This window comes from Rhea pennata, chromosome 16 (assembly GCF_028389875.1).
Source record: "Rhea pennata isolate bPtePen1 chromosome 16, bPtePen1.pri, whole genome shotgun sequence".
Lineage (NCBI taxonomy): Eukaryota > Metazoa > Chordata > Aves > Rheiformes > Rheidae > Rhea > Rhea pennata.
This window is the reverse complement of record NC_084678.1, coordinates 9,729,226-9,742,775: the sequence shown is the minus strand read 5'-3', so window position 1 is coordinate 9,742,775 and position 13,550 is coordinate 9,729,226. Positions and strand designations below refer to the sequence as shown.

General features: G+C 37.5%; 1 protein-coding gene across 10 annotated transcripts in view; it reads left to right on the top strand.

The window, feature by feature from the left end:
• Positions 1 to 13,550, top strand: part of RIPOR3 (RIPOR family member 3) — a 54,291-nt gene that overhangs the window by 8,883 nt on the left and 31,858 nt on the right. For 7 of the 10 annotated variants that reach the window (XM_062589214.1, XM_062589216.1, XM_062589207.1 and 4 more), the window contains exon 2: positions 13,265 to 13,393. In XM_062589214.1, the coding sequence (XP_062445198.1) occupies positions 13,293 to 13,393 (101 nt within the window). In that variant the 5' untranslated portion in view covers positions 13,265 to 13,292. Of the gene's footprint in view, positions 1 to 297; positions 355 to 13,264; positions 13,394 to 13,550 lie in introns of those variants that run through there. The other 3 variants (XM_062589213.1, XM_062589211.1, XM_062589210.1) reach the window with 2 other exon arrangements.

Here is a 13,550-nt window from a genome sequence, read left to right as displayed (position 1 = left end):
TTTTTTTTTTTTTTATGATATATCCATATAACAATAAAAGCTTCTGCAGCTATATTGCTATAGCAATGTTGTATGCTAATGTAATTTATTCCTTTTCCTGATGCAGAAGAGTGGATACATTATAGCAGGACACCTGCACTAGCAAAGTGCTGGCGGTGTCTTTAAGTGACACAAGCCCTTCTCTACAACTGTTAAGTCTCTGTCTATATTACAGATGCCTGCCATCACACCTAAGCTGGGTAAGGACTGTGAAAATCTCTGACCAACATGGCTGCATTAGCAAAAAGTGCAAGTACAGAAGCAGTTACAATGAGCAGTAAAACTGGGCATGCATTAGAACTAATTATTTTAAGGGTGAGAGATGACTTTAACTATTCTTACAGAAAGCGCAGCCTTGCCAGGTTGCTCCATTCGTCCTAGGAGTACTTTTGTAGTAAATAATAATACCAATGTTCTGATAGCAGTGAGGTGCTAGTAGTGTAGATAGAGCCAGGATGTGTTCATCTTGAAGGACTTTTTTTTTTACATTATCTACAGAATACTAATACCTCTCAAAACTACTCTAGCTGTATTAGAACAACAAAACTTTCTTGTGTAGCTGCACAGAAGATCTTTGTTACAAGGTTTCTGGCATAGCTGTGAGTGCTAAGAGGAGTGTTAAAAATGAGACCCGCTAAAGATTTAGCTGTGTTGGCAAAATACTTAGAGAGGGGATTCCTTTTGCCAGAATTGCCAGCATCTTTCAGGGAGAAAGATAGAAATATATTGGCAAAAGAACGCAGTTATCTCTTCTGCAGGAGTTTTATTATTGTATTTAAGCGTAGATGTAGAGTAAACCAGTCTAAGGTCTAAGAAAAACTCTTTATGATGGTGAAAAATATTAAACACTAAACAGATGTGACTGCTAGTTGCAGTAAAAGCTTGGAGTCCTCAGGGAACAAAGAATTGAGTTCATAGTCTTTGAAGAAGTTTGAGACAGAGATTCTATTGATTTTTTTGTGCACAAAACTGAAAGTCATTTTCATAAGTGACTCTTGCTGTGTTTGTTGATGATATTCATAACATTTCAAGGGACCTTAAAATTAGATTAACTTTTGGCCTAAATATTGAAGTGGTTTGATCTCAACCAATTCTGCTACTGAGCAACTTCTGCTTAGCACTTCCAGTTATTTCTGCCTTTTTTTCTTTTTCAGTGAATAACTTTTTGTGCTTGGGGTGGGTGAGCTAGAAGGGCCTGACACTTCCAGGAATTTATTATCTCTGGCAGAAGTCTTGTTAATGTCTGTTATTGATAAGTGGGAAAGTAAACATGTGGCCGATTAGGCGCTGCACTTTCAATTGTTCACCACTAGTCTGATTTCATGTCATACTAAGCAGGGGTCCTCCAAAGAGGACCAACTGTAATTTTACAGTTATTAATATATATATAAATAAGTGTGATTTTGGTTATCATTTATTTACTTTTAAAAGAGGAGAAAGAGTTTGTGCTCTTTTTGCTTCTTTGTAATGTAGAAATAAACAGCTTTTTGCTTGCTTACAAGTTTTGATTACATTAAAGATATTTTCAGGTCTTACTAGAAATATTTTTGCCATAAGAAAAAAATGTGATAACTGTCTCAACCTTTAAAGAATATCAAAAGGGAGTTTTCACATGCCCAAACAGATACATTCTATTAGCTGACTGTGAAATATTTGAATTAAATATCTATAACAAAAACATAGATCTGAAAAAAGGGAGTTTATGAAGTCTAAGGCAGATGTGACTTCTGCAATCACTTATTCTGGTAGAAGGCACCACTGCTCTCCTTTTGAGATATGTTGTCTGAACGATTTCTGTGAGCTCTCTCTAACCAACTTCCAGGGAAATAAACTGTATTAGAATAATCTGTTGAAATAGTAGTCTTTGCTGGCCTTTTCTAGGCTCAGATAGATTTTAATGGAGTACTAGTCATTGTAGATCATCATGGTCTTTCCTTGGCAAACTATATCCAGAAGTCCTCAAATTTGCCTCCCCTGATTTTACTCCTTTTAAAGAATGATGTTGTAGTTCTATTTAGACTTCAAATAATACAAAGTGTCTTCTAGGCAAAAACAGACTGACAAAGCTTGAATTTCTAGTTCTTTCTAGTCTTTCAGCTGCTTCCAAAGCTATCTACTTTGAGTGTATAATATTTAAGATCCAGTTATTTCCATTTTGTTTTGTTTGGATTGTTTGCAATTAAGCATTCTTTCAAGTGGGTTTTATTTAGCTAATTCCATGACAAAACTAAGCTCTAGGGGAATGAAAAGAAGTTCCAGCTAGCCAACGTTTATTTTTATTATTAATAATTTGTATTATGATAGTCCTTAGGGAAACTAGGGCCCCACTAGCCCCAGTTTCCTCTGCATGTAATGACTGTGTCTCACAAAGCCTTATACAGCAGTAGACTCTTTTTTGCTGTCATGGCTTAGGGCAAGGGACCCATTCTGTACTGCAAGGGAGCAGATGGATGAAGAATTTATGAAGACAAATCATGAATAATTTTTTAGAGAATTTAGACTAGGATTCAGAGGGAAAACCTGACGCATCTTTTCTATGGAAACCATAACTAATGCATTCTTCCAGTGTCAGAGCCAAATCATGATTACAAAGGTCTTGTTCCTCCTTTCTCTGAAGTCATGGCAAAGCTCCCAGTGACTTTGATGGGAGCAAGATTGGGCAGAGAAGCAATGGTCTGAAGAACCTTATCTGTTTCTGAACTAGCAGCAGAAAACACTTTATATTTTAAGGCCACATTGATGTGCAAAATGAATTTCAAAATTTTTATGTGTAGCCAAACTTCCATCAGAGCTTACAGTTTTCACTGCATCTGATTCTAGATGATTAATCTGCTTTCTATCCTACAGAAGCCTTAAAAAGAGTAATTTAGAGTCATTTCATACTTGCTAAATGCAAAGGAGACACAGGGCCAAATCCTCAACTTCTCTATTTCAATAGAGTTATGGCAGTTCATATGAACTGAATATCTGGCTAGTGTGAATGGGATACTCATGTGAGTTAAGTGAACAGAATTTAAGCTGACATGGAGATGGGCTGGCTGGATTGCAAAGGGGAAGAGCCTTGAAGTTGGTGCAGCAGTGCAAATTTTCATCACGAATGGATTTGCCACCTATTTCTCTTCCCCCTAGGTAAAATCACCAGTCTTTTCTGCAAGCCACAATTCCAGATTCAAAATCTAGACAGAAATGTTCCTGAATCTGGCCTATCTGATCTATTCTCCTGTCCTCATTAGTTCAGTTTAAAGGGAATAAAACATCTGTTTCTAAGTACAGCTGTATGGTTAGTTTGTGGACTTTTTTTTTTTTCCACGCAAAATCTCTAGATCTGGCCATTTAAGACACAGATTTTATAGGAGCTAGAGTTGGGCTGCACAAAGTTCACCTCATTAAAAACAAACCCAAAGCAAATAAAAGTAGGGAATAACAGCATAAATGTGGGCCATGAATGTCAGAGCATGTGTGTTAGAAATGAGTAGGGAATGAAGGGAAAAGTACAGAGATATCCACAGATATTCAAGGCTCCTGTTTATTTCCACAAGAAAACTTTACATGGTTGTAGAGTGTCCTTGTGTCTACTGAAAGGGAACATTAGGACAGAACATAGTGTTAGGATTTCTATGACAGTTACCCTAATTCATTAGAAAATATAATGAGTTCAAGCCTGTGTCAGAAGATATTGAGCAAATTCATCCTAGATAAAATGTTTAAACACGCCAAATGATTTTTGAAACTTCAGCTGCTAGATGTCCAGTGAGAGACATTCTAAATTGTCTTGATTTTGATATCCTTTTCTAAAAAAAAAAAAAAAAAAAAAGAAGAAGACAAAACCATTTGCAATTACAGCTATTCAAATTCACTTGTCAATAGTGGAAATACTGACTGTGCAAAAAGCAAAATAAAAAGCCTATGTTTATTCAGCACTAAAGAAAATATTTTACTTTAAAACGTAAGATGTTTCTCTCCCACCAAAGACATGCGTATGTCCCTGTTATGTTACCTTTTGTATACTTTTTTTTTCCCAATGTTCTTTGGGATACTAGTCCTATTCTAGCAACTTCATTTTTTTTCTATGGAGCAAAATCATCTTGATAACATTTGTGGGAACAAAACGTTGTTGCTACAGGAAGTTGTATACAGTTTAATGCTTGATAAAGGGACAGTTTTCACAATCAGAAGGTTAAGTGACAGAAGGTTTCTCCCACTTCAGAAGCTTGCCCTAGGACACCTACCAGTATGCCACGATACACAACTTCACTTCTTGAAGGTATTAAAAGACATCCCACATACTGCTGAACATGAAATTCCACAATTATTGAAAGATTGTCATCTGTTCTGATTAACATATACTTATGAATGTAATAATAGGAACACTCATCTACCCTTTATGGTGGTTTCTATTGAAGATTAAACACTGAGCCTTTCTACAGCCCTAAGGCTGAGATAAAGGGCTGGGGTGGGGTGGGAGGGGGTGGTTTTTTTAAAGCTGACCTGGCAATAGGCTTTTAGGAGGCTTTAACATTGGCCAGTGGATGGAGATGTGATCATGCAGATTAAGTCTATATGTAACATGTTCAGATATAGATTGGGGCAAGTAGAGAGAAGAGATGTATTGCAGAGGAATATTCCTTGGGGTTTCTATTCAAGAAGGAGGAACCTCTCAAAGTCAGAATTCATAGGATTCAGTGCATTGCTTCCAGGCAAATTTTTGTTTGTCAGAAATGGAAGAGACTGTTCATCTATTGTAAATTGTTCTCTCAGCACCATCTGCTTCTTCTCTTGTTAGGAATTTGTTTTTAAGCATTCATTATAATGTAGCTAACTGCAGACTCAAATTCTGCCAAAGCTGAAAAAGCTGCAAGTCAGGCTAGCGTGTGGAGACTGCCACATTCCTGAATCTCTGATTCAGGCTTGAAAGTTTGTCATCAAGTTTGAAATTGAAACCAGAGGAGCTAGCAGCAAACCCTGTGCTCATAAATCAGCTGATAATGGGTGAATTGTTCTGTGCCTTTCCCTGAAGAGGAAAGCAAAACAGTGCAAAAGCACTCAGAGCCCCTAGCAGAGCTGTGATGTAGGCAAGCATGAGAAACTACGTGTGGCCGTATGAATAGGCCACATACTGGCAGAGGAACTAAACAGGGATTTTGCTTCTATGCAATCCCTGATCTCTTCTTATTACAGTATTACCAAAAAGTAACGGTGGGATTTACAGTCAACTTTGATTCCAGGTAACAATTTGCCTGGAAGAAATAGGTGCAATACGTCAGTGTGTGATCTGTAACAAGGTCCGCTTTGTGCTTCATTTGTTTGGTATCCTCTGCCGCTAGAGGGAGATACAAAGGTGACCACAAAACTATCCCTTGAAAAATAGTTTCCAGCTCATTAACTAAATATGGGCCAACTTCTGCTGTTGGGATTCTACTGGAAGTCTGGAATAAGTGACTGATTAATTTCCTCTAAGGTACATCAGCATCACTGGGAATAGCATTTGGATCTATATGGATGAAAGCTGATTAGAAATACAGTAACATTTTGGATCAAGCTTGAAAAAAAGGTCACTCTGGACTTGAAAGTCCAGTCCTCTGTTCAAGAAACTACACTAAGAATGGTTACATCATACGCACTACCCCCACACATGGGAAGCTGTTTGAAAGGACTGCTTATGATACTAAAATTTATTGCTGTATGACAAATCTGAAGTCCAGAACTTCAGTCTCATAAGAGTGAAGAGTCCAGCAAACCTGGACTCCAGAGCTTCACTTTCGGAAGCTGGCATAAAGCTGTAGATGGGCCTTTGCAGTGAATGACTAAAGCAGTAACTTGGGGCAAAACTATTTGTCTGATTTTCTCATTATGGCTTGAATATGCTAGGAGGAGGAAAGTGTGTGTCATAAATTTGGTATTTAAATATATTTTTAAGAGTTAAATTTGCCCAGAAAAAAATTGAGAGTACTAAAATGAGGAACATACTGAAGCCTCGTCTTTTTAAATAATGTGAGATATGAGTGTAATTCTTACTAAGAATCAATGAAACTATCTCCTAAGAGCCTAAATTGCTTTTGAAAATAGGATTATATTCCTAAATCATTTGAGATTTTGAAAATACAACCTGACGGATGCAAGTTTGATGCAAAGTGAAGGGCCCATCTAATATTCTGAGTTAAACAGGTTTAGAGCAATAAGTTCTGTGGTATGTAGTGTAGGTATGTAGAAAAGCAAAATCTTCCATTAGTAGCCTCTGTACCTTAAAACAAATTGCTATGTAATTGTGCTTATTGCTCAGTCTTAAAACTGCAGAAATGTCTGATGAAGATGGGTGGATAAAGGATTGTTCATGTTTCTATACAGCTACAGAGCCGCTGGATATTACAGCACCGTGGCTAAATATATCTCTTTGACTGGTAGAAGATGGTTCCCTGTGTGGATTGCCTTTCTCTGCATAAAAGGTTGAACCAGTTTAGCTGTCTGCATTGTTTTATTCTCATTACAGGAGGCAGCGAGAAGGAAGACAAGAGTAGTGGTGAGATGGGTAGAGCAGGAAAATGCAGGGGAGAAGCAAAATTGACTTAATGCTTCAGAGATGGATGGTAAAAGTAGCAAGAGGAAAATTTTCAGATGCCCATCACAGGGAGCTACAGGGAGTAATGTTCCCATTTTGGGAAATGTGTTTTAGCATATAAGCTTGATAAAATATAGAACATACATTTTCAATATCTGTAATTACAACGGCTGTTTCCCTGTCTGCATAGTGGACAAGTTACAGGTTATATATGCTGGCATGAGATTCTAGTTCTGGATGAATGATACCCTGAAGTCAGAATTTTGGCATTACAGTGAATCACATATAACCTGTGCAGATTGTCCTGTGCTTCTTTGATCTTGAACTTGCAGGGTAAGGATATATCTGAAGAAAAGATCTCCATTTGTATGTAATGCTGTGTGAAAATAGCTATATTGAAGTGCAGCATCAAGGACTTTTTCTGTCTCTCTAATTCAAATGGCTTTTCATATCTAGAAAAATAACTAGGGAATTTTTTCTTAGTTCCTTCAATAACAGTGTAAATAGGATGTCTGTGTAATAATTGAACAAAAATGCTGAAAATTTAAGGGTTTTTAATCATAAATTTGGAATGTTTATCTAGCAAAGTAGACATCACCACTGAGGTCAATGGTTTTTCTAAAGAATGTTTGAGAGCAAAGATTAAATATAGTGTGTACTTTCCCAGTGGATTCAACACTGTGCTGTACACAAGATAGTCATTTCATTCATTGTTCGGTCAGTCTTCATTGCATACACCTTTAGAGAGTAAGGTCTGAGTCATGTTGTTATCACATCTCAGGAGTTTCATTAATTTTAATGGGTCTGGATTCTGTAATTGTCCAAAACTGCAATGTAAGTGCCAAGATCTAGAAACTTCCAGCCTATTCCAATATATTGAAATTACTGGGAAAGTTTCACTGGTTCAGGCCCTGACCAGCCCTCAGACTTTGTGCCACTAGATTGTGGCAATTTGATTTTTTCTGTATCAGTGTCATGAAAGACTCAGATGCCATTGTCTGCTGCAAGTGTTTTGAAATTGATTCCAGCCATTGCAAGGAGACAGAAATGGTAATTAAATCCTTGTTCCCAAGTTTGAAATAAACGAGAGGAAGAAAAATAATTGTGAATATATCGATGTGATGGTAGGAAAACTTAGCCATGTTTGCAAAATCAGTCTTGACTTAGACTTATGCTAGAAAGTTTCTAGATTAATGATATCAGGGTCATCTTTTCACCTAATAGGTATTTGTGGTACATATTTCTATCAGTTAAAGCCCTAGTGCAAATGCAATTATACCAGCAAAACTGCTTTTGTGGTGGAGTTTATAATAAATTCAGGGAAGCGATATAAGTAGCAAAAACACCTTTGGCTGAAGGTTTTTTGGAACAGCAGTTGATTTGTTGGAATTGCAGATCATTTTTAGAGTTAAGTAATAGAGTAAGTCCCTAAATGTTCATCTACTTAATTACTATTTATTTTGGTTATATACAGTGAAAATTGAGTTTCATTGGAAAATGTTTAGAACCAGTTCTGACTGTTGGGCTGTCATGGAGATGAAGTGAATATTCTGAAACTATTCTCTAAAAAGACATAGATTCTGTGTGACAACCCAGTAATCAAATTTATATAGACTGTTCCGTGTGAAAACACAATACTAAAAAAATTCTTCATGTAGGCACAAGTATCAACCATGTATTTCAGAGTCAAGGCTGAAGTCCCTCCAATAAAATGGTGGGCACATCTGCTACCCAAAAAAGGGTTATGTTATGATAATACAAACTGAAATCAACTCTGTTTGGTTTTCACAGCTAGAAGATAGAATGACCCTGTCATCCTTGCAAGTAAAGCTAGTATAATGTGGCCAATGTTATATTTGAAAAGTAACAATGAAAATGAAAAGAGAAATGAGAAAAAGAGAAAGGAGAAAGAGAACGAAAGGAGAAAGTCAAATATATATCAAATGATATAAAAGAAATCACAGAATTACGGAATAGTTGAGGATGGAAGGGACCTCTGGAGATCATCTAGTTCAAACCTCCTTCTCAAGCAGGGTCACTTAGAGCATGTTGCACAGGATCGTGTCCAGGCGGGTTTTGAGTATCTCCAGGGAAGGAGACTCCACAATCTCTCTAGGCAACCTGGTCCAGTGCTCTGTCACTCTCACAGTGAAGAAGTTTTTCCTCATATTCAGGCAGAACTCACTGTGTTTCAGTTTGTGCCTGCTGCCTCTCGTCTTGTTGCAGGGCACCACTGAAAAGAGTCTGGCCCCATCTTCTTTACATCTTTCCTTAAGGTATTTGTAGACCTTGTTAAGATCCCCTCTCAGTCTTCTCCAGGCTAAACAGGCCCAGCTCTCGCAGCCTTTCCTCATAAGAGAGATGCTCCAATCCCCTCATCATCTTTGTAGCCCTTCACTGGAATCTCTCCAGTGGTTCCATGTCTCTTTTGTACTGGGGAGCCCAGAATTGGACACAGAAATTACTGTGATCTCATGGTCTATCCAGAATCATAAATGTGATCCTAGGATCACTTTACTGTCTTAAGTGATTGACATTTAATAGGTTCTATTTTATCATCTGAATTATTTTATATAGTGACTAATGCTTTGCTTGGTTTCAGCTTGGCTTTTATTTTTTGTTTAATATGCAGCTGTAGCTTGCTGAAGCCAATGTACAGTGGGTATTGACATACTAGTGAGATATGTAGTCACTTGTTATCTAGGCTATCAACTTGATGCATGTATCCATAATTCACTGTAGGAAGTAAAGTCTAATACAGTTTTTGCAAGCACACAACAAGAAGCAAATGTGTGTCTCTTAAACAGATCATTCACAAGTGGATCATTGTAATGTTCTAAGAAAACACGAATACCTTACTTTAGCAATAGTTCACCAGGTTCAAGTGAACCTCTAGGAGATATTAAAAGAAAAACATGGCTACCAATTTAAAGCACAAAAAACAAGCAGAAATATTTTGCAAGAAGTCAGTGAGTCATATTTTCCTCATAAAATTGTTGAAACTATTGTGCCTAGAAACAATTAAGTATGTGACTAGGGTTGAAAAAGTTTAGCCATAAACACAAACAGACACCAGCTTTTTGTTCATAGAGGATGAAGGCCATTTGGTTTAAGGAATAGCCTAATACTAACACAAACTAAGTAGAACATGCAATTTGAATGTATTCATTGCTGCCTAAAAGCGTAAATGTTTGGCCCTGTATGTCTGGATACTTGGGAATACTGAAGGTTAAATGTTAATACAGGATATTGGGGCACTGAAAATCACTGAAAATAAGGACAAACAAGCATACTCGTTTAGTAAAAAAAAGAAAACACTTCTTTCAATTTATTCAAAAAAATGTATTTTGTAAGACCTGAAGTCTCAGATGTACATATTAAAATCTTATAGTAAGTTATTATCTGGCAGTTTGGAAGTCTGTTTAAGACTCACAAACATTATAAAGCTTTTTCAACCCTTTTTCTTTTCTCTAGCAGGGGAGTATTTTTATCGCCCCTGGCAGTGGGCACCTTCCACTGGGCCTGATATTTTTTTGTTCTACATGTGCCCGCACAGAGCGAGCTACCATATTCACAGTCTGTGCTTTTGGGGAAGATTAAAAGGGAGGGTATATCCCTGATCCCAATATTGAAGAGATTTGAAGATGTTGTCCTACCTAGTAGAGATTGCAGTTTGAACTCAGCTTTGTCAGGGGGTGCTTATCTGATTTATTTCTAGCCTAAAAGGAGAGTTCAATCTGAGCAGTGTCCAGATGCTTTTACTCAGGGGCAGTTGTAATGTAGCTCAGCACTTTTATACAGACACTCTGGCTAGCAAAGCACTCTATTTAAACAACTGCATTTATAAATCTTTCTTACCATAGAATGCTGTCATGACATCCTACTTACGCCCTTCTAGACAGAAGTGTGAAATGAGCTGTAAGATTTCTAGGTCATTACCAAAAATATATTGCAGGTGTATACCATGACTTTATCAACATTATTTCAAAGTAAGATAGATAACCCCTTTAGTGATGCTCTTAGGGTTATTTAGATTCCTTTCATTCTTATGTGAGGAAACTGTATCTGTAAAAATGTGCTTGTGAATTGTATTTGAATGTAGCTATATATGTGGCACCTAAACATGACAGTCAGTGGCCTTGAGGGTTGAACCTTTTGTGCAGTTAAAAAAACCAACAAAAACACCATCATTTTTTAAATGTTTATGGCTATACATAAGTGAGCCAGTACATCTCTCATTTACACAAATTTGCGACAATGTATCTTTTTTGGAGTCCAGAATAGTATTTGATTTATACTAACATATGTGGTAACAGAATCAAAGCTAAGAATTTAATTCTTTCACCAGCTGAGCTGTGGGAATCTGTACATTTCAAACTTTACTTTTCAAATCTAGAGTTCAATACCACAAATTTTTACTGCAGGCATCTTCTCAGCAGTTTCAACTTCCCATTCCCTGTCAGGGATCTCCCTGTTTTTGTTTGTTTAATATCTACAAGCTTCAAAGCCTTTCAGACTTATGCTATATAGGCTTTAGGAGTCCTATAAAATCATGCAAGCTTTCTCCTGCATTTCCTCCCTCTTTTCTACTCATGAAATAGGATCCTAGGTAGGGAGCTAAAGAATGGATCCTGGGAATCTGGCTCAGCCTTGATGAGGGATTTGGTCAATAACCATCAGGCTGTTCCTTTTATTTCTTCCTTTAACAGCTTATTACGCAATGACATTTTTCAGTAAGTTGCATGTTTTTTCAGACTAATGATCCTTTTGATGGGGTGACTGTTCACAGACTTGTAAGCATCTGAAAACTAAAGGAACGAATGGAAAATATTAGAAAACTTCAGCTGTAATGTGATGCAAGTGCCCTCTCTGGTTAGGAGTGTAAAGGAGGCATCCTTTCAAAGCACGAGAACATAACTGCTGTGCAATTTGATTAAAAGGTGATTGAGATGCACCTAAATCCGTCCATGTAACAGGTCTCTATTGATGCTACTGAAGCTGTGGAGTCCTATGGAGTTTAATGCATGGAGGTACTGAATAAGTAGCCATACCCAACACTTTTCTTCTATGCAACAAACAAGGTAGCTTGCAAAGCAGGTAACTGTTTGGCTCAAATTTATGATTGCCAGCTCTTGTTCTAAAACCTTTTGTCTGTTTTTCATGGATGTATTCATGAGCTTGGCAAAGCCTGTAGAACAGACAAAGAAATAGGAGTCTTAAGACTTCACTCCCGGGAACTAGCAGAAAGGTTTCACATCACCTAATCGGTTCTTACTCAACCAGGATCTCTGCTTATGGAAATCCATGTACAACTTTAGTTACTGCTGTAGCAGATAATGGTACTTAAAGCATAGTACTTTACAGTAATACCCTATACCTGTAGATTAGCCCAGAATTTGCAAATTATGCTCAAAATCTCATCTCTCTTGGGAAGTATATTTAACCATCAGTCTTCAATGCTTTACATGCATTCTGGAAGAACACTGAGTTAGGTTCCTCTCCAGCCTAGTGGCAGAGCCAGGAAAGAGTCTTGTTCTGAAACTTCTGGGCTTCTAGTCTGAATAACAGTCATGCTGCTGGAATAATGCTGAGGCACAGGGATTGGGTGCAGATGTTTTTTTCCAGTATCTACACTATCTAATTTAGAGCTTCCAATGGTTTGGAGCACATTCTGTAATGCAGGACAAACTTTTTCATGGAGTATCTCCATGCAGACCTCCTTATTGGAGTTTTTCACTTCTGTTCATACTTCTCTATAGAAAGAGGTACTCCAGGTTTTTTGTTTTACGTAGTCAAAATTCTCAGCAATTTCAGATGGAGTTTTATGTAAGAACTAAGAGAGGAAATTAGGATTTGGCCCTCATTTTGGCATCATTTAAAAAATTAAAACAAAGATGCTAGTTATGGTGTTTACATTACACCAGCCTGTGGGGGGAAGGAAGGGAATTATTCTGTATATTATCTGTCTGGGTGATTTTCTACAGCTGCTTTGAGGAATATGTCTGTTACTTATATTGTAACTTGGATTCTATAGACATATGGCAGAGAACACAATTCTCCAGAAAGCAAAGGAGTTTGACTGATGGAAAACAGAAGAGAGCAATCCAAGAGAAATTCTGCCAGAGGAGGAGCCTGAACCTGAATTTTACTGTTAAAACCAGACTTCTGCCTGGGGCTTAAGTACCACTCTCAGCCAAAGCCCTAATTCTACCGCTGACTTCAGTATGGCTCTGCACAGATGCAAAGAACTGCTTTTTGGACCTGACTAAGTCTGGGGCTTAAGTATGGTTCTGGCATCCAGACTGATGTGGAAATGTGTGGGTTGGCCTGAACTCCTTCTTCAGCAGTGGGACAATTCCTTTATTTTTATTATTTTTTTTTAATCAGAAATGCAGAGAGCCTATAAGTTGAGGGTATTCTGACTTTCACACTGTAAGTTTGCAAAATCGATCAGCAGTTGCAGAGGGCATGAGAGATTTTTTTTCAGATGATTCAGTTCTATATTAATTGTGATGTGGATGGCAACAGAGGAAATGTGTTTAGTAGACAAGTATTTTTTTCTAGTTAATCTAGTGGCTGTTCTGAGTTTTCCCTTTCTTGCAGCTTAGCACTGTCTAAGTGGGAACAGCCAGAAAGGTTTTCACTCATCTGTTTTTCTGTTTATTTCAGAAGCCAGCAGAATTACTGACTGGCAATCATGTCGGTCAAACTCACATTCGTCTCTCCTGGTGATGGAGGTAGTATCAGCAGAAGTTGTTCCTTCACTGGATTCAGCACTATGCAAAGCAGAAAATTAGTGTAAGTAACTCAAAAAGAAAAGCACTGGCTCCTCTGGACAAGAGACAGTAGGTACCATGAATGTATTGGCTGACCTTAAGCATCCACATATAGAAATTGTTCCTTAATTCTTATTTTAAAGTCTTGAGTATTGTCATTGTGCATTGATAAGCAGCTA